At 42.0% G+C, this 23,007-nt stretch overlaps 1 protein-coding gene across 14 annotated transcripts in view; it reads right to left on the bottom strand.

The window, feature by feature from the left end:
• The window catches only part of adgrb2 (adhesion G protein-coupled receptor B2), a 217,196-nt gene that overhangs the window by 141,586 nt on the left and 52,603 nt on the right, over positions 1 to 23,007 (bottom strand). For all 14 annotated transcript variants that reach the window (XM_034599688.1, XM_034599694.1, XM_034599693.1 and 11 more), the window contains exon 2: positions 7,143 to 8,046. In XM_034599688.1, the coding sequence (XP_034455579.1) occupies positions 7,143 to 8,031 (889 nt within the window). In that variant the 5' untranslated portion in view covers positions 8,032 to 8,046. The remainder of the gene's footprint in view (positions 1 to 7,142; positions 8,047 to 23,007) is intronic.

Below are 23,007 nucleotides of genomic sequence, written 5' to 3'. Positions count from 1 at the left end.
TTGCGTGAATTATTAGTAAGTGCAATATGACATGTAGGCTGGGGCAATATTGCATACAAATATAATAGTATTTTATAGTGTATTTATTTAGCAGACTAGAACAAGTGTGTTCACCAACCCGCTGGTGTACTATTAGAAAAATGAAAACAACCCAAGCTGCATGATGAATGACTTCACTTACTCGGAGTAAAAAACAGAAAATCAAAGATTGTAAAAAAACAATGAATTAAAACACTACAGTGTCTCTGTCCTTGGTGGATGCTGCAGCCGTGAGCTGAATGTGTTGTGACTGCACTAAACCAGACTCCACATGCAACTTACTTGCTCGGCACACAATGACGAATATGAAAGCAGAATATGATCAAGCCTGTAATTTGCTAAAAAAGGTCACATTTTGAGTGTATTATCATTCTCATAGACTATAATTTACAATAATTAAACTTGGTGGCGGTTAAAATGTTGAGCAGAACTGTATTTAGCTATTTTTTTCTAATTGTCCTAATAGGACTATTATAATATTATAGATATTTTGGAGGCCATTTGTTGGACGATCTAATATTCAGTGACATTTCAGTGCCTCATAGCGCAAATTAGCTGGTTCTTTGTAATATTTATGAAACGGTTTAGTCAAAGTTGTTTAAAAATGAAACATTTACACACTAGAAATATTTCTGATAAGCGACATGTAAAGTAGCTGTAATAACTACGCCTATAAGACCAGTGGATCACATGACTGTGTGTAATGTAAAAGTGATGAACCCGCACAGACACAGTAACCTGACCTGCAGTCGCCATCAGGCCTGTGCAGCTTTACCACCTCTTTTATTCCAGTGTTTTGATGCAAGGAAACAACACTTTAACAGTTTTGGTTTATTCTCACCACCCTGACGGCCTCATTTGAATCAGGCTCCTATATGTCCTGTAAGCAAAAGTCCCCCTCTAATGAAGTGGTGATGATGATGTGTCAGTGTTGCACTCACAGCTTGTTTCTGCTGACCCCAAGTGGCAAAAGAAATCAGTTATTGCAGGTTCTTAAGAGTGAAAACCAACCACACACACACTCTCTGACAAACTCTAAAGGGAAACTTCCACGTACCGACCACAAGTCATGATGTGAGCGCGTCGACTAATTTAATTAGAGGGACGGCCACTGTGGCTGCAGCCGAATGATGGATGAGCCAACACATACAGGACGGTGTAATTTTCCTGCGAGTGACTGATGAATGATTGAGGACAATGGGGTTGAGTCTCCATTCTATGTGAAGGATGAGATATGTCTTCACAGCCAATAACAGCTGATAGCTTTAAGAAGCATATACTTAATACATAATGAATCTATAAAGGCAATTTTCAAATTAGGTGAAACGCTACAGGTGGGTGGAGCAGAAATGACAAGGTGGAGCGGTCACCAGCTTCATATCTCGGGCACGATACCAGCTCTTACCCCTTGTGCCCCGTGCTTCTCAATCACCAGGAGAAAGAGGGTAGGTAAGCATCCATCATCCATCATGGTGACACATTCACTGCGATGCTAGCACTGAGAGTTGTGGTAGCAAAAGCACAGTGCTTGTTTTGTCGCTGCGATGCTGTCTACTAAGCTGAATTGTAAATGTTTTATTTTGAAAAGTTGTAAACTTGGGTCTGATGATTGTGTCGCTTGCACAGACCTCTGAGATATAACAACATAAAACATTGACTATCAAAACTTCACTGCACACAAACCAGGTAGGATGAACACAAAGTTTTCTAACTTCGATCTGCACCATAGATTGTTTAAAAAAAAAGCTCTGGTCACAACGTCCAGCACACAAACAATAAAAAGTGATAACATATTGTAAAACTGTTTGAGGAGAACTCACTAAGGACAAGGAATAATTCTGAAGTAGCTCCGGAGCAATAACACACACCAAGCAAACAGGGAGATGTGAAAGTGCACTGCACTATTTACTGTTAAAGAGCATTTTACCATTAAAAGTACATTGAAATATTAAAATATATATAATATTATAATAATATATAATAATAGTTGGCAACATAGTGCATAAGTATATTTTAATATTTCCATGTCTTTGATATTTCTTGAACTCAGTCGTTGACAGCTCTGATAAGACTGTCAAGGGAGCCAAAGCTGTTCTTTTGCACGGAGCAGTGTGTAATAATACGTAGGATGCAAAGAGACAAACATATGGTTCAGGTGAACTGAACGTTATTTATGTCAACACCAAGGGAACTGGATAAGCACTATAGATAATGGATGAATGAATGGAAAATATTATTGGTATAGTATGCCGTGTTTACTCACTGGTGTGTATTGATATATATAAATAAATATAATCAATCACGCATAAATAGAAAATATAGCTGCCCCCTTATTCTAACTTGAATCTTGAGAATAATGGTGATTTACAGGAACAATATCTCCTTCCTTACTGTCCGGATTACTGCCGCTGGAACCATAAGGCAGCATCTCAACCCAATTACTGATTGTATCATTCTGAACGCAACACATTTCCATGTGCGTACCTCAGGTATTAATATGGAGGCTCCTTCTTCTGACTGTTGTTTACTAAAGTACGTAGCATGTCATGTGCTAAATGAAGTACATTACAACAGTTTGATTAGTGTAGCTACACACATACCCTGACATTTCTACACACTGACAGACAAAGAGCGTATTGCAAATCTGCCGCTGATTGCTCTTATCGCCTCCTAACCCGAAGGCATTCACCGGTATTTGTGTGTGTGTGTGTGTGTGTGTGTGCGTGCGTGCGTGCGTGCGTGCGTGCGTGTGTGTGTCGTATCTCACACTGCAGTCTATTAGTGTGAGCATAAACGCTTAAAACAATGCACGGCTGTCTTGCAGTTGAGAACATGAACCACATTTTGGTCACATTTCTTCACACAGATGGGATCGGCACAGTTCACTCGCATCTGTCGCTTTCAGGACAGTGATAAAAGAAAGAACGAGAGAACGGGGGGATTTTTTTCAGCTCCAGGAAAGATAAGAAAATTGAGAGGAGCCTCGCGACACTTTCTGAAGAGGCTTATAATCGCTGTCAGGCGGACTCTTGTCTACAGGAGCATGTGAAGGCTCTCGGTTTAATAAACTGGGTAAATAAGCATCGGCACAATTTGTACCAAGGTTGCGAATGTGAGCTGCGTGTGTTTCTACGGTTGGGTGATTTTCCAGTCAGTCAAAATTGTTTAGTGGGGAATCAACCATCAGCTGAATTTGTTGTGACTTGTTAATCTGGGCTGAGAAACAGCTTCTCATGGAGGATGGGAGGGACGGGTAGTGGAATAAAAAAATGCTAAAATAACCGAGTGATACACACACGTATGTTTGTTGTTGCTGCATCGCATTCGACGTCACTCATGGCTGCTGGGAGAGGGGGCGAGGACAGGAGAACCTGGGGATCCTGTTTTTTTCTGCTTCTTCTTCCCGATAGACCTGACATTTAGTCACAGGAGCTCAAAAGCTGAATGTTCCTGTGCCTGCCTGCGCCATTACATGAGTTTTTTTTTTATTTTTATCTGCATGACGAGCAGGGGAGATGTAAACGCTCCAGTGTATGAATGTTGATCTGTGTTGATTCATGCATTGCAGGTCATGTGCGAGGTTAAAAAAGATTCCTCCAGTAGCCGAAAAGCCTAAAATCCAACGCGCATTACGAGTGTTTTTTTCGAAACAACAGCATCTTTATATCAAATCACCCGTATGTGATGTCACTCTGTGCTAAATGAAACCAGTGATATATACCTGCACTAAGTAAATAAACGGAACCAGCAAACTTGTTTTACATTGCATAATTCCGCTTGCATTGCACCTCATACCCACTTTATATGGAAATGAGACGATATATTTTTTTTAACAGTGTTTTACATAGATATGTGGTTCAAATTTGTTCAGTGTCATCAAATCGTACATTTACAGATTTGATGGACAAAGACCCAGGACCTCTGTGAGTCATATCCAGTGCTGATATAATGTCCACAAAGATCTCTCCACTAAGATGTGGACTCTCTTATTTTTCCAATCATTCTACTCTCCTCTTCCTGGAAGGATGAAGGACAAACACAGGCTTGCTTTCGCTGTATCCCCTCTATTATCGACAGATTCCACTGGCACAGAGGACCGATGCGCCCAAAGGTCACCTAATTGCCATGCTAAGTATAATTCGGTCATTTGTACCTGTGCAATAACCTAAATAGATGAATAAATAGAGTATCTTTACAAAGCTCCCTCGGCAGCCTCGGGAAGACAGGAGCCATTAGGGCTTTGCCAAAGCAGAACTGATACAATGAGTGAAGAGAAGGTCAGTCGCTATACTAACCCTAACCCTATAATACACTATTGTCCTTCAGGACTACAGTTAAAACAGGGGGCTAAAAAAAAAAATATATATTTATTTTTCTGTTGTTGTGGTTGTGGTTTTCTTTTCGTTTTTTTTTTACACTCAATCTAATTTCGAGGCAAATCACCTTTCCTGATAAAATCTAGGTTAATTATTTGCCGACTGCTATTTGTATGAATTGATTCTGTTTAATTAGTATTTTCAGAAGGCAAAAGACATATCTTTGTGCAATTATCTAAACATTGGAATTGAGGATTGTGGGATGATAATGATGTGATCCTGCTCATGGTTAGACTAAATGTCCTATCAGTGTACAATACATTGAGAACATATGAATTAATTATTCAAAGCTCAATGTAAGAACAAATGAGGGAAAACTACTTTTGATCTTGTTGAAGGATGATGGTGATGTCTTTGGTCCAGATTTCTGTTTCATGTTTTAAGTCCTTGTTTTTTTTTTATTGAAAACTCAATTCAATACATTCAATACTCAACAAAAACTGAAAAGAAAAATAGTTGCATTCACACAGCATGTTCATCAAAGCACTTCACAACTTATTCACTGACTCTCTTACTCACACACTTATTTTTGAGGACTTATTCTAACCTTAATCATAGTTACTACTTGTCTACCCATAACCCTAAACCTGTAACCTTAACCTCACCCAATCAAACCTAACCTTTAAACATGGCCTCACCTTGTAATGAAGTACTTTAACATGAATTGATTTTTATCCTCATAAAGTGACTGTGTAAACAGATTTTGGTCCCCCCCCCCCACAATATGAGTAATACCTGCACCACACACACACACACACATACATGCCCACACCCACATACACACACATGGCAATGAGCTCCCATACAAACCCTGTGAATTGTGATCGACCCTGTCTACAGACACAAGGTTAGTTTTTTTGTCAGAATGTTGCACAAATTTTAACCACATTTCGACCAATTGCAGAAAGAAAAAAAAATCTCATCTCAATCCACGACTGTAATGTTAATATTAGGAAATGGTTCTTCTTGATGAACCCGCTGGAGGTGCTCATTTTCCAGTTGGGGGGGGGGGCATCAAAGTATTGCAGAAATGAAAGAAGAGGGGGTCTACCAGATAATGTGATATATCAAAGGAGCACCAGTGAAGCCTCAAACACTTGATTACATTTATGTTTGTCTGGTCATTTGAAGAGTGTTTCAGTCTAATTGCTTCTCTCGTTGTTTTCCTCTGCTGCAGTTCTTCATCTCCTCTGTGAAGCAGAAGCTTTAGAGGAGATTTAAGTCCGATTTTTTCTGTGTGTTTGAGCAGTGACAGTGAAGGAAACAGGGAAGTGGCAAGATTCGAGCTCAGTGTCGGGTGTACTTTCATTTGGATATTTTAAGGTAATTAGGACATAGGGGAATTGTTTGGAGGAAAACACACACAGAGGCTTGCCCGCACGTCTTCTCATCACCGCCTCTCAGTGGTTCACATCTTAGTGACAGACAAATACAACATTGGTGCGTTTTGAGGTGAGACAAAGAAAAACCAACAGAGCTTCCGGGTATAATTGGCATGAATTTAACACCACATCAACATGTGAGGTCAGTGTGCAGAGCTGCACCAATCCATTGGGCTTTTTTTGTCTTCAGCAAAAACAAACCAGTCCGAGCAAACTGGCAAAAAAAATCCTCTGTCTCCCTCTATCCTCCCATGCCACGTCTCTCCCTCGGTCCCTCCCTGTCTGTGTATATTAGATGATAAATCCCCCCCTCACCCCCACTGATTAAATCCGGAGTACGATAACCTCCCCGTCAGCAAGGTAAGGGCTCTCAGCGCTCTCTCCCCGGAGCTCTCACGATGTGTGTTGGTGAGTTGTTGAAGGCAGGCCAAGTCTCGCAGTAAGAATAACTGGGCTCTAATTAGTGCTGTTCACTCTGCAAACATGCCTACGAGCCACCTAAAAGAAAGTCATTATGTAATCTGTGAGCCGGAAGACAAACTGCAGTGTCTCCACGGTCACTCCGTCATTCGTCTGCAGCGAATTATGAAGCGGAGCGAGCCGATTCGGTTTGGATGAAGCACTTAACTGTGTCACTTACAGGTACACGTGTAGATATACGTCCCCATGTTTTATATGTGCTTATGGCTTGTACGCTCCCTGTTCTATTCATTCGTTGACGAAGCATGTGTCTGCGCATTGGTGTCAAATCGGATCTTGTCCTCACAGAGGGTGGTTTCGCACACACACACACACACAAACAAACACACACACACACAATAATATGCAGCATGTAAACTGGAGTCTCAGGTGGGAGCCGCACCTCTCGGCCACATGGGGGAAATCTCTAAAATATAGATCACAAGACCGAATTTCTATCAGGCATTTACAAATCTTTTCATGGGAGATTTAAAAGGCTCCCTTTGAACCGCCTCATTTTTTTTAAATTAAAGGCCAACGCACCAAAGACATAGTTCAAATAACAAATTCTCTGTCAAGTAGAGACACACCACATCACTGAGGTGGTATTAAAGGCCAAATCAACAGGACAACATTAACCACAGTGTTGATTTGCCATCACGAGCTGCGCACACAACAAGGACACAACTGATGATATTTGATAAAAACCTATTTGGGGTTTGAACAATATATAAGCTACCATGTGAAATCTGTGATATGCCATGTTGTCTTAAAGGGCACAAATAATAATCTCTGTGCAGACGTGTGCTCATGTGTCATGCATTGAAAATGGGAACCGCAGCCCAGCACCGCCATCTCATTATTTCACGAAAAAACAGAGTCCTACCTTGTCGGACATCTCTGGGTGCTATAGCGATCGCATCATTGGAATGCAGCTCGGTGACACAGCAGTCATCTGGAACCAGCGAACCATTGCTGAAGCTGTGGGGCGTCTCCGGGAGCAGCGGGACAGGTGGCGCCATGATGTTGTGGTTGGGACAGATACATCCTGTCTGGGTCATCCCGCAGCCGTCCGCGTCGGAAACCTCCCGATCTCCGTTGTGTCCCGTGCGCAAACACTCCTCGAACCATCGGCAGAGCACGCCGCAGGTGAACTGACTGGAGTTCTCGTTATTAATGAGCAACACCTCCACCAGTCTCAGCTCCAGCAGTTCCTTGGTTACCTGAGGCTCATCAGCAGCCGGGTGTCTCGTGAGACATAATTGGACAAAGTTTTTATCAAACTGTAAGAAGGAGTAAGGTCCATCTGAGTTAGATTGGCTGCCACAGAGATTGATGACGTCCTGATCCCTGGCAGCGTCCGACTGTAAAAGCAGGGGACAGCTTTGATTCGATAGATGGTGGTCGAGGGAGAGGAGCATGGGGGAGTGTGTCCGACAGATGATAGGGTGGCGGGTGAAGCGGAGGTAGAGGGAATACTTGGTGGGATCTGGGTTTTCCAGGGACCAGGAACAGCCCGGCGCCCTGGAGGGAAATAGCTCCCGTAGGGAGAAAGACCCATAGAGCACCCCAGCTACAAGGCTGGAGCATGATGCGGAGACGGGTGAGGGGGCCCCCTCTGCCCCGGTGCTGGGGATGCCATCGGCAGCCCCATAGGCAGCCTCAGCCAGGGCAGAGAGAGGAGCTAGAGCGAGGGCAGACACGGCAGCCAGAGCCCCAGCCACGGCCAGGAGAGAGGACAGCACAGACAGACACACCCCACCAGCAGTGTTCATCCTATGACATTAGTCCTGCAGGGGGAGAGAGAACAGAGGATGGAGGGGCAGACATTAGACACATCAGGGAATATCTTCAAATTCAACTTGACAGACTTAACACGGCCCAGACAAAAGAAGAACTTGAACAGCAGACTCATACAACACAACACATGTACCAGTCTAGAACATACAGAAATGTTGCTGGACAGTTCTTCTTGGCCTCAGAGTTCAACAAAACCAACTTTATGGCAGTTCCTCTTCATTCTTACACTCTCACGCGCTGTCAAAAACAATAACACAAACACCATGCTGGGCTGGATTAAAAGGTTTGTTGACTTGGCTGTTGAAACATGCATTGTGGGGCCTGCTCTGTGCTTTCCTGCTGATATGTGCACGAAGATACACACACACACACACACACACACACACACACACACACACACACACACAAAGCATCGCCTGCTGAGCAGCTCCCCCAAGGCTCTGGCAAACTATTACCATCACCGACACAGTGAGAGTCGTGATGACTCATACCAAACACACGCTGTTGACAAATAATTAAAAAAAAAAACATATATAGCATATGCAGTGCTGTAGTACTTCATACTTGTGTACTTCAATGCCCATTATATTCTGGTTCAGCCCATGTGTCGCTCCCTCACCTGAGACTTTCAAACTGCTCTGCACAAATGTGGTTTGAGGAAGGTATGTAGGAGAAAGGGAAATGTTTGCACCACATTGCCACCAACCTTATTTCTTATAGCATCACTAACCATAATCATACAAACACAGCAATTAAAAAACAGCCTTATAACACCAACCTTTTTTATGCACTTAACAAATACCTTTATAATATCACTGTAGCATGGCTGTAGCTGTAGCAGCTTTTTTATTTATCTGTGCCAGATTTTCTCACAGGTATTAAAACCGAAATGAAAAGTTACAAAGCCCTAAAGACCCAACACATGTCTTACAACACAATAATGACACAACAGCTTCTTCTTCTGAGCTAGTTGGCTAAAGTACATAAAGTAGGGACGTCATGAAACATTAATATATATTATAAAATATAATATATAAATTTGTCACATGTCACATGTAAAGGATTGTTTAAGTCTGAACAAACCAGGGCCAAAAAATCACAAAACATTAAAATGTGTATTCTATTTAAAAGAAATTACATTCTAAAACTTTTCATTCTTCAAAAATATGTTTTTCTCTAATTGACAGTTATTTTGTAGAGGTGACTGTCAAACATATAAAACATCTGAAACATTTGAAAGCTAAGACCTTCAAGAGTTTTTTAGCCACTCTGTCGGCAAACACATTTCTTGCGTTTCTTATCTTGCAGATATTTTCTCTAGTTTCTTCTATGTCTCCAGGTGGTTATTGACTGGCTGAGCTTGTGAGCATGCCTTCAAAAATAATCACACTGAAATAATATTTCAAGAGAGGAACATTTTACGATGTTTTTAACATTTTCAAAACAACAAAATAAAAATTGATAAACACTACATCGTACTTGTGTTGCGGGGCGGCTGTGGCTCTTGGGCAAGATACTGAACCCCAAATTGCCCCACGTAAAAAAAAAAAAGGGCTGCCCATAGATGCACCGAATGTGTGTGTGTGAATGGGTGAATGGCAACAATAACCCCCAACAGACTGGACTGTAAAGCATTTTGAGCGGTCATCAAGACTCATTTTTTTTTTATGAGAAGAGAATAAGCATGCGCTCGTCACAAACCTAACGTCAAGGGAAAGAGGACCAAATGAGAACCGTGTAGTCCATGGGGGCGAAAAATATTGTATACATCTCATTTTAATTTAGGAGATTGCTGGAAAGATATTGAGGCAACTTTGTCATTTACATGCGACCACCATGCAAAAATTGAAGGTAACCACTGTGGAATAATGTGTGACCGTGTTCTTCTAATGGTGTTGAAATGGTGTGAATGTTGCCTCTATGCAGCACGGAATGTTAGATGCTAAAACAGCTCTTTGGTGCATGCAGTTTTGTGTTTAGATTTCAAATTTGAGAGAAATTAAAGAGAGAATCCACCTATCCTCAGAGTATAATTAAACCTTTTACACAGCGACCTCTCCAACTTCTCCCTTTTCGTGCCTTTTTGCTGGAGCCAAGGTTACTGCACATGTGACACAACTGCAAAACAAAAAAACCTCCATACAAAACACGTGTCTGCGGGCACGGCACTTTCCTCAGGCCCAGGTTAATGAAACACAGCAGTAGCCTGCACTTCACAGGACTCTCGTCTCTCAGTCTGTTGAGGCTCTCCAGCGTTGGACACAAGGCCCGGAGAAGAGGCCGGGAATTGTGCATACTTCACAATGTCAAGAGTCGAGGGGGCTCCAGGACTTTTAGCGGGGAGCCGTTAATGAGAGCTATGGGGACGGAGGGGGAGACGTTGGAGGGCGCAGGAGATTAGAATTTGAACAATTATTATTCGGAATTATGAAAATATGTGCACGGTTTTGCATAATTCCCCAGGAAAATCTCCTGTTAGGGTTTGAGGCATTCTGCTGATGCTAACGTAGAGTGGTGTACAATGCATAAAGACGTTAAATGATTTACTGTCACGCTCAAGGTCAATTCACCTACACACTGCCTTATTTTTTTTTTTGGGACATAAAGTGGGATTTGAAGATATTAAATCTGTTGCCCCGAGGTCATGGGAAGGTCTGTAACCACTAGTTCACCCCGCTGAGCAGAATAAGTGGTGCATCTGGAATGAGTGTCGCAATACTTCATGTTTTAAATATCGCGCTGCTAATTTGGTTGGAATAAGGATGAAATATTTGTTCCAAACAGGAAATGTGTGATTCATGAGGAGCAGTTTAAAACAAGAACTTTCCTTATTAGTTTTTTTGTGGAGACGTGTTTGTAGAAAAAAAGACACACGCACGTACACACAGAAAACAAACAATATGTAATGCACCACTTTACATCAGACTATATAGCAGACCTCACCACACAAAGGCATTGAAGCTCCATTCACTCATCAGCCAGTTTCTACTTTGGGAAGAGCTGTAATACAAGTAACCATAGCAACACCACATCTCCTGACCTGGAAATGCATTTTTTTTAGCTTCTGACAGTTTGGCTTTATCTCCCCCCCTTTTCTGTCACTGTTTAGACTGTTTTTTTTTTTTTTCCAATGCAAGATTCACACCCCAACTCTACATTTTTCACACGGGACGCATGACATAAAGGCCTTATAAACAACTCCGGCTGCGGCTACGGTGACACATTGACAAACGCGTGGCACCGTTGGGCCGAGGGAAGGCTAATGTAGCATGTTGTGAAATATGCCCAAGGACATCATGCTGTCTGGCATATGATGAGGTTATGAGACTCTGCCACCTGGACACGCTCACATACCGTCGAGCAAATACGGCATGAGATAACATCTGCACCGCGCCGCAGCCGGTGACGCGTCCCGCCAACAATGAGTCAACTGAACTGTTAAAACCAATAAATTCAGTGGGAATGTCACGTCATGCAAATTTTCTTTATGGCAAATTGGATTTTCTTTTTTTACTCACAGGAACTACGCTTTGTCGTACAAATTCTTTTTCAAATGTAAAGTTAGATAGCATTATACGCCAAGCCATGCATAGGCAAAATCTTTACGCATATTTTACGCATGAAAAAGAATACTCTGCGTCAAGCGAATTGTTTTTGGGACAATGGACAATGAATATTCATAGAGCCACAGTCTGTGCAAGAGTAAGCCCTAAAGTGCTGTCTTCATGAGGCCATTCCGTCCCAATTCAATCTAAAACAGTATTTCACTGTGGGCACACATTAATATTCATTAGCTGTGATGTCTTCCTTCCCCCTTCCACCTTGACATTAATGTTATCATCAAGGATGGCAAAATATGTTTATCCCTCATTCCCTGTCTCTCTTTTCCGCTCCCCTCCTCATTCTTTAATGCAGTGAAGTGACAATATGACTCATCTGGTAGTTGTCCTCGATGTGAAACTCCGCCGTGCAAAACCGGGGATGCTGGGATGCCAAACTTTTACAAAACAACCAGAGTGTCCCTGTCCACAAACAAGAGATCGTTTCACCCAACACTCACGATACGGGGTCATGTTTCGGTGTCTGCTCAGAAATGTTGCCGTTAATGAGTTTAATGCACACTTTTGCAAAACTCTGTTAGATTTCTCATACAGCTTTTAAGGAAAGCTCTAATATAAACTTTTCAAAAAATGATCTTCAATCAGAGCTACATTTATTCAGCATTCAAATAGACTGTGAATGAAAAAAGAATGTTTATAACTATTTATTTTACACAGTGGGGGCTTGTACTTTCCTCCTGATAGTACAAGCAAATGGGAACCATCACCAATTACCGTATATTATTCTCCGTGTCCCTGTCTCTGGAAGCCCCACAATCTCGGTACAGAGGCTTAAACAGCTTTAGTTCTAGCTGCACGGTGAAATGCCAGTGGAACATGCTGTGAAACCACCAAGAGACAGACTCAAAGTGACTGAATTATAATATACCCACAGACTGTTGCTGCTTTCACACATGCTCTGTGAACCTTAAATGCGCTAAACACTACCCAGAGGAGCTGGATGTGTGGACGCAAATGTCCAAATCAGTCGAAAAACAGACATGAAACAAACTTTACCCCTCACAGCTGTGTGGACAAAGCAGGTCATTGTCCAAAGTATTTAATTACTATTAACCCAAACTAATTTCCCTTGTTTTCTTTGTGCTGGCAATTAAGGACTTCTTGTCACTCCCGTCAATAAGGGCCAGGGAAGCTCTGCAAACTGGTCTGTTAGACTAAGAGAGTAAAAAGTTTAGAAATGGAAAATAACTATACTGAATAACCACTTAAAAGAAAAACACTGCCATCAAGGTTGTCATGAGGTTCCCATCAGCATCGCCAACGCCTCAAACATGTTAGCTTGGGTAGTGAGTTTACATGAAAAGCTGCTTATTACACTCTCCTACATACAGCAGGCCTTTCTGCATGTCAAGTATGCTCAGTGAAAACACAGTGTTGTGCAGTGTTAGTCGCCTCTTTATTCATTTATTTGAAAAACGTAGTCTTGACTTGGGGGCCACAGGTGGCCAAGAGGTTTAAAAAATGAGTCACAACCTTACTCTTTTCTCTCATTTCCTGGTTGCAATAAACTGCATACCTTCTAGTATAGGGCAGCAGCTGTGGCTCTGCACATGGTTAGAGATCGTCCAAATGTCGATGAGCAACACACTGAACCGTTTGGTCAGGACATTGCATCGTAGCTAGCTCGCTTAATTCTTGGAAGTAAATTAGAGGCAAATATTTGTGTTTTTACCACATTGATAAAATTAATAGAATGTCACCTCAACTAAAGAGCCATAAATTAAGAAAAAAACGTTGCCCCTATAGCTGGTTGAGCCTATGTCATTTTTTGTACCAATGCATTGCAATTCAACGCTATTTAACTGTTATATTGCAACTGTTTACCGGGGGGATTATGGCAAGGACGGATTAAATGTTTGCCTCTGTGATAACTTTCAAGAGTGCAGATTTCTGTCTCGTTGAAAAACCACTGCTCAGTGTTTTGATGTATGATAAACCCTCAAAATAAAGGATCAGTTCTTCAAAGTCCCATTTCCTTAATATAACCCAAACAATATAAGCCCTTTTTTATATGCACAGTTAAAACCAGTCCAAACATCCAGTTAGCATTTCATTTTTTCTTCTATTCATTTGGTAAACTTCATGGTAAAGTGGGGCTCGGAACGCAAACTTCTGTTTAAATCCGACAGAGCCCGTTTCTAACCAAGCACAACCCAAACATGAAAGGGACGTGCAGTGACCGAACCACACCCGGAGAAGAACCTGGTTGGGAATCCAGACTCTGTGCAGAACCGACCTGACTGGACAGACACAGCGGTCAGTATGTATGCCAGCAGCAAAGAGATGGCATATTTCATCCTGAGTAGTTATGGCATCATTAAATCATGATATGTAAGATGCTCCCTAACCAGGAGTGGTCACTATTTAAATATGAACATTCCTCTTTCAGGGTAAGCTCCAAAAGACTGTTTCCTGTGAATATATATATATTCATGCACTAAATCACAAGTGTCTTCCAGTAAAGTTCCTCCCTGGTGGATATAGTGGATTAGCTTGTGGGCACAGGCGTTAACTGCCTCCCAGGGTAGGGTGCTTCTATTTGGGGAAAGGCATTTCAAGAGAGATTCAATACAGAATCATGACAGCCCTTGTCATAGCGCCCTCCCTCCCTGTCTGCCCCCACCATGATCTATCACTCTTAGTGGAGACATCTCCCTGCACTGTGGCAGAGAATGGTATCGCCTAATTTATTGATGCAGAGTAAATCTCTCATTTGCAGCCCTTAGCTGAGATCAGCATGTGGCCCATGTACTGTGTGGGCTCACACACAGACAAAGTCACCCTCACCACCTAATCCGAGTGCATTCACAGACACACACGTGCCACACCCATTGGAGTGGTAACTCGATCAAAAATTCAAGGCTGTGTCCCGACACCGAGTGCGATTCTGATTAACAAGTCAGGAAACGCTTTGCCTTCCCCGCTCTCTCTCTCTCTCTGCCTTCCGGTAAGGAATCCTCAACTTTGCCCCCTTCTCATCCTTATCGCCCCTCCCCTTAGAAATCTCCGCCTTTCTCAAAATCAAACCAAATTTATTGACACATATCTACTCGCCGTTTTAAGCCTGTTATCTGGGTGAGACGATGGGGATGTAAACCAATCTAAAGAACTGACATTGGCCGGCCGCTTTGGCTAGGTTGACATTTCAGAGGTCAGCATTCTGTCAGTTGTTTTTTTATCAAGCTTACTCCAGCACACCATCAAGTCAGTGCTTTTCACTTTGCCTTATCAGTTATTTCGCAAATGGCAAGCAAGCTGAGAGCATCTCATGCTGTGAAGAGACAGCGGCACTAAACCCTCCATCACAGCAAAGGGCATTTTGTCGTCACGCTGAGGCGCACGCTACATGCACACACAGACAAACACGCTCGTACACCCCTGCATATTCATACATTCATGTCGGCTTGACATGTGACACACGTGCTTATTGACTTGGTACCTACAGTATGTGTTTGATGAAAGGGAATTACCACGCACGTTTAAAGCAGGTAAGGGATCAACCGATGGTACACATACACTCTATAGTAGAAAGGAATTCAGAGTTCTTATAATCATTGATTTTTGTGGAACATTAATAACGTCACGCCGTCAGAATGGAAACGTGCAGTAACCAGCCACACGGACACAGTGCAGCACCTGGAGGTGCAAACCATTTTGAATTAGTGTGCAGTATATCGTAAGAAAATGTGAGGATTGGGATCATTTTTTAAAAACTTGATTGCTCACTCTGCAAGAAGGAAGTGAAATATGCTTCAGAATAATTTTAGCGGAGGGAAGCTCTGAGCTCCGTACACATCACAGACCTTAGGCCAAATTTGATCAGGCAAAGGATATCAGTCTGTAGTTTAATTTCCAAAACGACCTGCGCCTGTAGAGCGTTGTAGATAAAGATGATTACGACTCTGCTATTCTGTTCTTTATTTACACGTTCACTCCAGAACACACATGCAGGACAACACAGCATTCAGCCAGTAAATGAAACACTTCATTACTGTCACACAGACGAATGACCGTAACATGCTTTCAAATCAGTGCAAAATTAGAAAGCACTGCTTACGCTTAAATATCTTTAGTCTGCCTTTTTATGTTGAGTTGAATCATCATCAGGGACCATTAAGATTAACTGCCACATATTTCCCCTACCAAGGAGGTTATGTTTTATTTGTTGTCACTTGGTGGAAGGAAGAACCCATTACAATCAGGTGTGGATCTGAATAGATGGGCGTTTCAGGAATTTAGTTTCACTTTCTCTGAAGCGTTTCCCACAGAATGAATTCAAACCGCGGCGGCGCATTTGCACATGGATGAACGTTGATCTCATGTGTGACGGGTACACAGACCAGAGAGTGGAAGACAAGTTCTCGTGTCAGAGAGAACTGCGTTGCGTGCCACTTGCGGGTACATGCACAACTGCAGCTGAGACTGTCTGCGTGGACGGCAACAACTTTATGGATTACAGCCTGAGCGGGAATGTAGCAATGCAGCAAAAACACTAAGTTTGAGATTTCGTACATTATCACTGGAAGCGATAAAGAACATTTTGGTACATTATGAAAATATGGCGGGACAACTTAGAACATGGCGGCCCGCCACAGTCTAGATAATTGATGGGAAACACTGCTTTGACATGGCGAGATAGGACATCAGACTTCACAGAGGCATGTGCTCTCACTGCACTCCTTGTTTTGTACAATGCTTTTGAATACAATGGTTTTTGAATCAGATTTAAGGCCAATCGTGAAACTATGAAGGATAATCAGCCCTGTTTCTACTCCTACGACACATGACACAGTGGATTGTTCAGATTCCTCCATTCTTTTACCTGGTAAGTAAGTAAGTAAGGTGACCATCAACCTAACCCTTTTCACAGTAAATTACCACATTTCATCACAAAATTACCCTTGGAATGCATTTAAAATAAAAAAAATACTTTATGTCTCTATAAATATGTGAACTCAACATTCATCTTTTTTTTCCATTGAACTGATTGGACGGAATTATGACAGACGACAAGGCTGCGGAGGAGAAGAATGCAACAAAAGAGCCCTCAAGTCAGTGACCTTCAAGAAAGTACAGCCAAGACGAGGCAGAGAGAGGAGATGTTTGACTTCACTGTGTCAATGGAGACTGATTCTGACGGTAGTGAGCAACTCCATGGCTGCAGTTTTCATATAGGGTCCAAAACATGTGCGATCAGCAGCGACAGAAACAGAAAGTTTGAGCTTTGAGTACGGACAATGACTGCACAGCACAGAAATGACTGAAGCTGAGTTTTTAGAGAGATTATAAAACCCAGTAAGTGAGTGTTAGCTTCAATATCTGCTCTGTGGGTGTCATCGTCCACACACACATAAACAAACGGAGGACAGTGCCATTATTCCTGTGATACTGTGGTAAAAAAATTCATTGAAATGTCATCTCACAGTGCTCCAAGAAATGTACACCTCGCTCACACCTCTCAGCAGAACATATTTACACTCCAAACACAATGGTTTTTCAATGCACTCAATGGGAAACACATTTAGGCTGATCACTATATGGTCTCGTAGCCTTTAAAAACAATTTGCTGCCGTGTAATGTTTTTTTCAATACAGTGTGTTCCAAACCCGAATTTCAATATTGATCGGTGTTGTGTTCACGGGGAGATATTGATACCGAGGCCCATTCATTTCACATGAGTGAATAAACGAGCGTTGGGAACGAGGGTAGGGCAAATGAATGAAGTGGAAATTGGCTCGCAGAGTGACGTTTTGTTAAGTGTTTTCTTCTTTCTTTTCTTTTTCCTTGTGTATGGCCCACGTCAATACATCCTCCACCATTAACGGAGTTGTATTTATAAACCTTCACCAAAGGCCTAAAGTAAGTGAAAAAAAAAAAAAGAAGTGGCATGAAGAGAAAGTTTTTCTGGAGTATTGCTAAAAGTAGGGAGAAGTGGATTACATCTGCCAAGAGACAGACAAAATGGCGATGAAAACACAACCTCCTTGGTGGAGTCAACAAACAATCCATGCATGTCTCATTAAGATAATATTGAGATATGACTTGACCATGTTGACTTTAGTTGCCGATACACGTCGGCACATCAATCTGACGCAAATAGAGCAATTGAAATCTGGAACTATGGTGGAGTCAGTGATATCTGGTTGCCAGCATCAGCTGAGAGCCCGCAGTGTGATTTAATAAACTCAACTGCTAAAGCCTGGAATTACACAGAACTAACAGGTCAAGCTAAAGGTCACATTTTTGGAGGTCCGACAGCTAAAAGGCTAACTTGACTGTTCCCCATGGACTGTGTTCCTGGTCTCTCTGAGCTGTGGCGTATAAACAGGCGACAGTTTCCTTTGGAGTAATCTTTGATCAACACAGCGGAACGATAAAAAAGTCTCTCTTCACCCTCTTGGGGTCCACAACTCTCCTCTTGCTCTAGCAAAACCTGTTACTTTTACACTTACTTCAGATAATCGGTCAAAACAAGATCATTCCAAGTAAATTATTTGCCGCAGCACGTTGACCAGTTTACCTGCACAGCACAAATTTGTGAAGGTGATTTAAGAAATTAAATAAACTGCATGACATGTGTGCAGTAACTATTACTGGGGTTTACATGACAGTGACATGGCTCATTTTAAAAATGTCTTATAAAATCGTATATTATATCACTAATATCTCTGTAATGTTTCACATATAACTGTACCGCTGCTTAAGGCCCCTTCAGATAAAAAGCAATTTGCACTGCGCTGGCTGCAAAATGGGCCCAATACACATTTTCCTCAATATCAAAATGTGTTTCCTTGATGCAGCTTTACATTACATAACCTTTCATGTAGCTGACGCTTTTATCCAAAACGACTTACAATAAGTGCATTCAACCATGAGGGTGCAAACCCAGAACAACAAGAATCAGGTAAGTACAATTTGCTTCAAGAAAGCCAAACTACAAAGTGCTACATGTAAGTGCCACATACTGTAAGTGCCATATACTGTAAGTGCTACTAAATACAGTGTTTTTTATTTGTATTTTTTTACCCAAGGTATAGTCGGAAGAGATGTGTCTTTAGTCTGCGGCAGGAAGATATGTAGACTTTCAGAAATCAGAATCACAATCAGAAATACTTTATTGATCCCAGGGGGACAGCGATTTATTTTCTGGCTCAACAGTGTGCAGCGCAGGCTAATGGAAGTGCTGTCACATTATATCAGAAGGGGCCTTTAGAAGATAAGAGTAATGAAGCCATTTCCCTCTCATCCTTTGAGGGAATCCTTTTGTCAAAAATAAACTAAATGTTGTCCATCTTTGAGCTTTTTAAGTGTTTTTTTAGGGTGAAATCAAGTTGAAAATGCAGACGCATGTGTCAGGCCTGACCCGACAAACCCCAACACATCCTCAACCTCGTTGTAATTGTGAGTTTAAAAAAGTCACCATCTGTTGAGTGTTGGGACAGGATCTGATGTGACACATATGCGCACAGTTATATTCCAGTGAAGTGAAAGTGGAGCAGAACATCCCTCTGTGCACAACTCACACGGGCATGTATACATATGCATACATCAGCGTCTTAGTGTTTTTCGCGTGTGTGTGTGTGCGCGTGTGTGTGTGGTGGGGTCTTATAAGGAGTTGGAAGAAGGCCTGTAGTATTGTGGTGGGCCTGAGGGGATTTTCAGTTTCATTGTGCAATAGAGAATCACAGCGTGAGGACGACTGTGATTGTCTTTTTCTCCGCAGCACATCCCCGCCAACAGATCAGCTTACACCAGCTTTTGTCCTCACGATAACACAGATGTGTGTTACGGAGAGGAAGCAGAGACACAGACAGAATACTTGAAGATGCTTAATGGAAAAATAATTCAAATTCCTAAAAAAAAACACAGCCTAGTTAAAGTGCAAATTGTCCTTTTCAACTGGTAGTTTGCCAGAAATCGCAGCTGAAATCCATTTGTCGCATAAATAATGATGATAAGAAATTATTGTCCCAGAAATCACTGTTGTTTCACCTCATGAAAAAAATATGACCATCATTTTTTCACACTATTTGCTGGCAATAAAGAAAGAAAATGAACGAAATGGTGAAAGAAATATAATTAACGGCCATTAACTGAAAAAATTGTGCTCTTTTCTCATACAAATAATTTATTCATTTCTAACTTTTTGGGAAACATTCAGCAAATGTTTTAATTATCTTACAGATGAAAATACATCTGTAATGGAAGTTTTGGAATAATTTTAAGTTTATGCTTATTATTCCAGGTGTAATGAGTCCAGTAACTATACATGTAATAAAGAAAATTATTAACATGAAAAGACAGATTTTTGTTCCCTTGGCGACAGCATTCAAAGGACGTGTCGCCAACAAATGCTTTGTTTTCAAGGCAAAGTATGTGCAGCACTTGATTCCCGGCAGAATTAATAAGAACTTCTGTGTATCAGCACTCTCATACGGGATTCTGGATTTGATTTGAGGCTAAAATTATTGAAGAACGCGATACGCGCCACTTCACATAAAAAGCTAAGTCATCTGAATGGGACCTAGAGGGCATTATAGAAGCTTTTAAGTTCCAAGACTCATTGATTTAGCAGCAAGTGGGCTGCACGGAGAGAAATTCATTTAAAAAAGGGACAATATGTCACACAAAGCAATAGTGTACTTAATGTAATCGGGGCCTCGGGAAGAAGGACAAAAAGAAAAAAAAAACCAGCCAGATTTATCGTCTGTCTCCAGAAATGTTGCAGCTGAAGGGGAAATGGAGTGAGAAAGGGCAAGATAATGTCTGCGTGAGTCTCATCATGCATGTTCGACAGGTTGTGTACACTGAGCGGGACCGTGTACTGTGTCCGCCAGCGTGCGTTCCTGTGCACGTGCTTGTATGAAGTTGTGTGAGCTGATAGGAAAGTCGCCCATCAGGACACGTGATTATGCTAACATGCACTGTGTGTGTGTGTGTCTGTCGACTGCGTGCCCGCAAGTGTGTTGTGAGGACAGTGTTTTGGACAACTGTATTCACTTGCCATGCACTACACACACGCACACACACACACACACAAACGCACACGCAGTTTTGAGGACATCTGAATATATTTGAACATGGACGTATCCTGTGTCCGCCTGCATGCGTGAATCACATGAATATATGAATAATAAACGCGGTGAAATGAGAGCATGACACGTCAGAAAAAGCCTGGGCTTGTACAAGACCAGATATAAACGTGGTCTTCGTGCAGCTTTGGCAGCTCTTTCCTTCACAGTGTTTGAATATATGAGTCTAAGTGAAGTGGTAAAATAACATGTTTAGCAAGAAACACATTTAATACAACTGCAGAGAATGCGTTTTTTTAACTATCCAGGTAAGAGGCGGGCAAACTTTGGGTTTTTCTGAGAGTACTTATTTCTGTGTGTGACTGTGGAGGTGGTAGTTGCCTTTATCTCCCAATTTCTTCTCCATGTAACATCTCTTCCCTCTCTGGCTGCAGTGGAGTAGATCAGCCTCTCCCTCTCTTTCTTTGAAGTGTTTCCAGGCAGGGTATTTATTTCATTATCTCCACTCTCTCTTTATTTCCTCTCCTTGGTTTTTTTTTCTTTCCTCGAGCTCTGCATCAAGGGGGAGACGGGAGTGCATGCGGGGGAAAGCTGACACTGCAGGTGCAGGCCTACAACTCTGGACTGTGTGTTTGTGTTGGTCTGATGGCTGTAATATTTATTTGGACGCCGTGTCCCCACAAGGATGGCAAGATAAGACATTTAAAAAGGGAAGACGTACTGGAAACGCTGCTATAAAAAAACTAAACGAGCCCATAAATCACGTTTGCAAGCTTCTTATTATGATCCACATTTACATTTTAATCATTGAGTCCATATAAAGATGATGCGTCTCTACTTCCTCCTACCAAGATATGAAGCCCAAATATCCTGGATACGAACTTCACCATCTTGCGGAGTCGGAGTCTGGGCAGTAACAAGCGAGGGATGGACCAGCGGTTGCGAGGTCCAACAATATTTGTGCTCAACCAGCTGTGAGTCAATCAATCATGACGTGTCCCACTATTTTTATTACATGAATTAACTAATTAAAACTTACTAGAAAAATGAATGAGTGACAGAAACCATCTTTGAGAAACTTTTATTAGAAATGCACTTTGACTTTTTCAATTTGGTCCAATTCCTATCTGCTAACATGGAGGAGGCAGGATTTATGACCTACACTGCAGCCAGCCACCAGGTGGCGATCAAGACTCACTTTTGGGGAGCTGCCATGGCGTCGATCTTTATATACAGTCTGGTTTTAAGTGTTAAACAAAACCTAGTGGCTGTAGCAAATAAAATGGGAGCGAAGGTGGAAGTCAGGTGACGTGGAACATACAGGCGCATGCTCAATTCTTGGAGTAATTTAGAAGGGACACATTAATCCAGCCTGCATGTATGTGCCTGTGCGTGTGCGTGTGTGACCTTTCTCCTTCTGTCCGTGTGACACGTGTCACACCCTAAGCTGTGTGGGGGTTCAGAGGTTAAAGTCGACCCTCTACGCCACTCACAGGGTCACAGAGGAGAGATGACCTTTCACTCGCAGCTGTAGACCAGGAGCCAGCTGTGCTCTGGGTGATGGAGAGTTGCAGTTTTTACCTCCGTGTCTGGTAAACACCGACAACACTGACAACGTAGGCATATTGCTGTGTAGGTTCACAGTAGATTTGTGGAAAATGTTGTATTGTATGATTATGTAAGTGTGACTAAATTCTGCAGTTGTTTGCTTTATGTGGGACTGAACTTATAGTGTAGACACAGTTTAAAAAAAAACATATATTAAAGCATCAGTCTCGGCATTACAATCAAATTACTCACGACCTTTAAATTATACCGCTTTTTCACGCTAATTTGTCTGTTTAAAAAGGAGCTACAATTTAATCGCAGGCACATCGGCTCAAATACATGACCAGCATTCTAGCGTGGATCGTATGGATCTGAGTGAGTGAGTGGGCGATCACACACACACTGCACGGATCACAGTTTGGGCTTTAAAGGCTCAGCGCTGCACTGAGAGCAGCATTAAGAAAACAGAGGATAGTCTGAGACGTCGTTGGTTTAAAATACCTTAATGCTAATTATTTCAGACGCTCCAATGAGAAAAACTATTCAAGGCAATGTCTTTTTGTCGGTGAAGGCACAACAAAGAAGAAAAGAGTGACCACCCAGGTACTTTGGGAAGGGTTTGTGCAACAACAAAGGTACATGATGGGCTATTGTAAGTAAAGTGGCATGGTCATTGTTCAGTTAAAGCCATGGTTAATTGCCATTCAAATGTTACAGTCTTGAAATGGGTGTTTTTACACAGTAAAACCAG

This window comes from Hippoglossus hippoglossus, chromosome 11 (genome assembly GCF_009819705.1).
Source record: "Hippoglossus hippoglossus isolate fHipHip1 chromosome 11, fHipHip1.pri, whole genome shotgun sequence".
NCBI lineage: Eukaryota > Metazoa > Chordata > Actinopteri > Pleuronectiformes > Pleuronectidae > Hippoglossus > Hippoglossus hippoglossus.
Note: the sequence above shows the minus strand (reverse complement) of the source record. Positions and strands in the feature narration are given on the sequence as shown.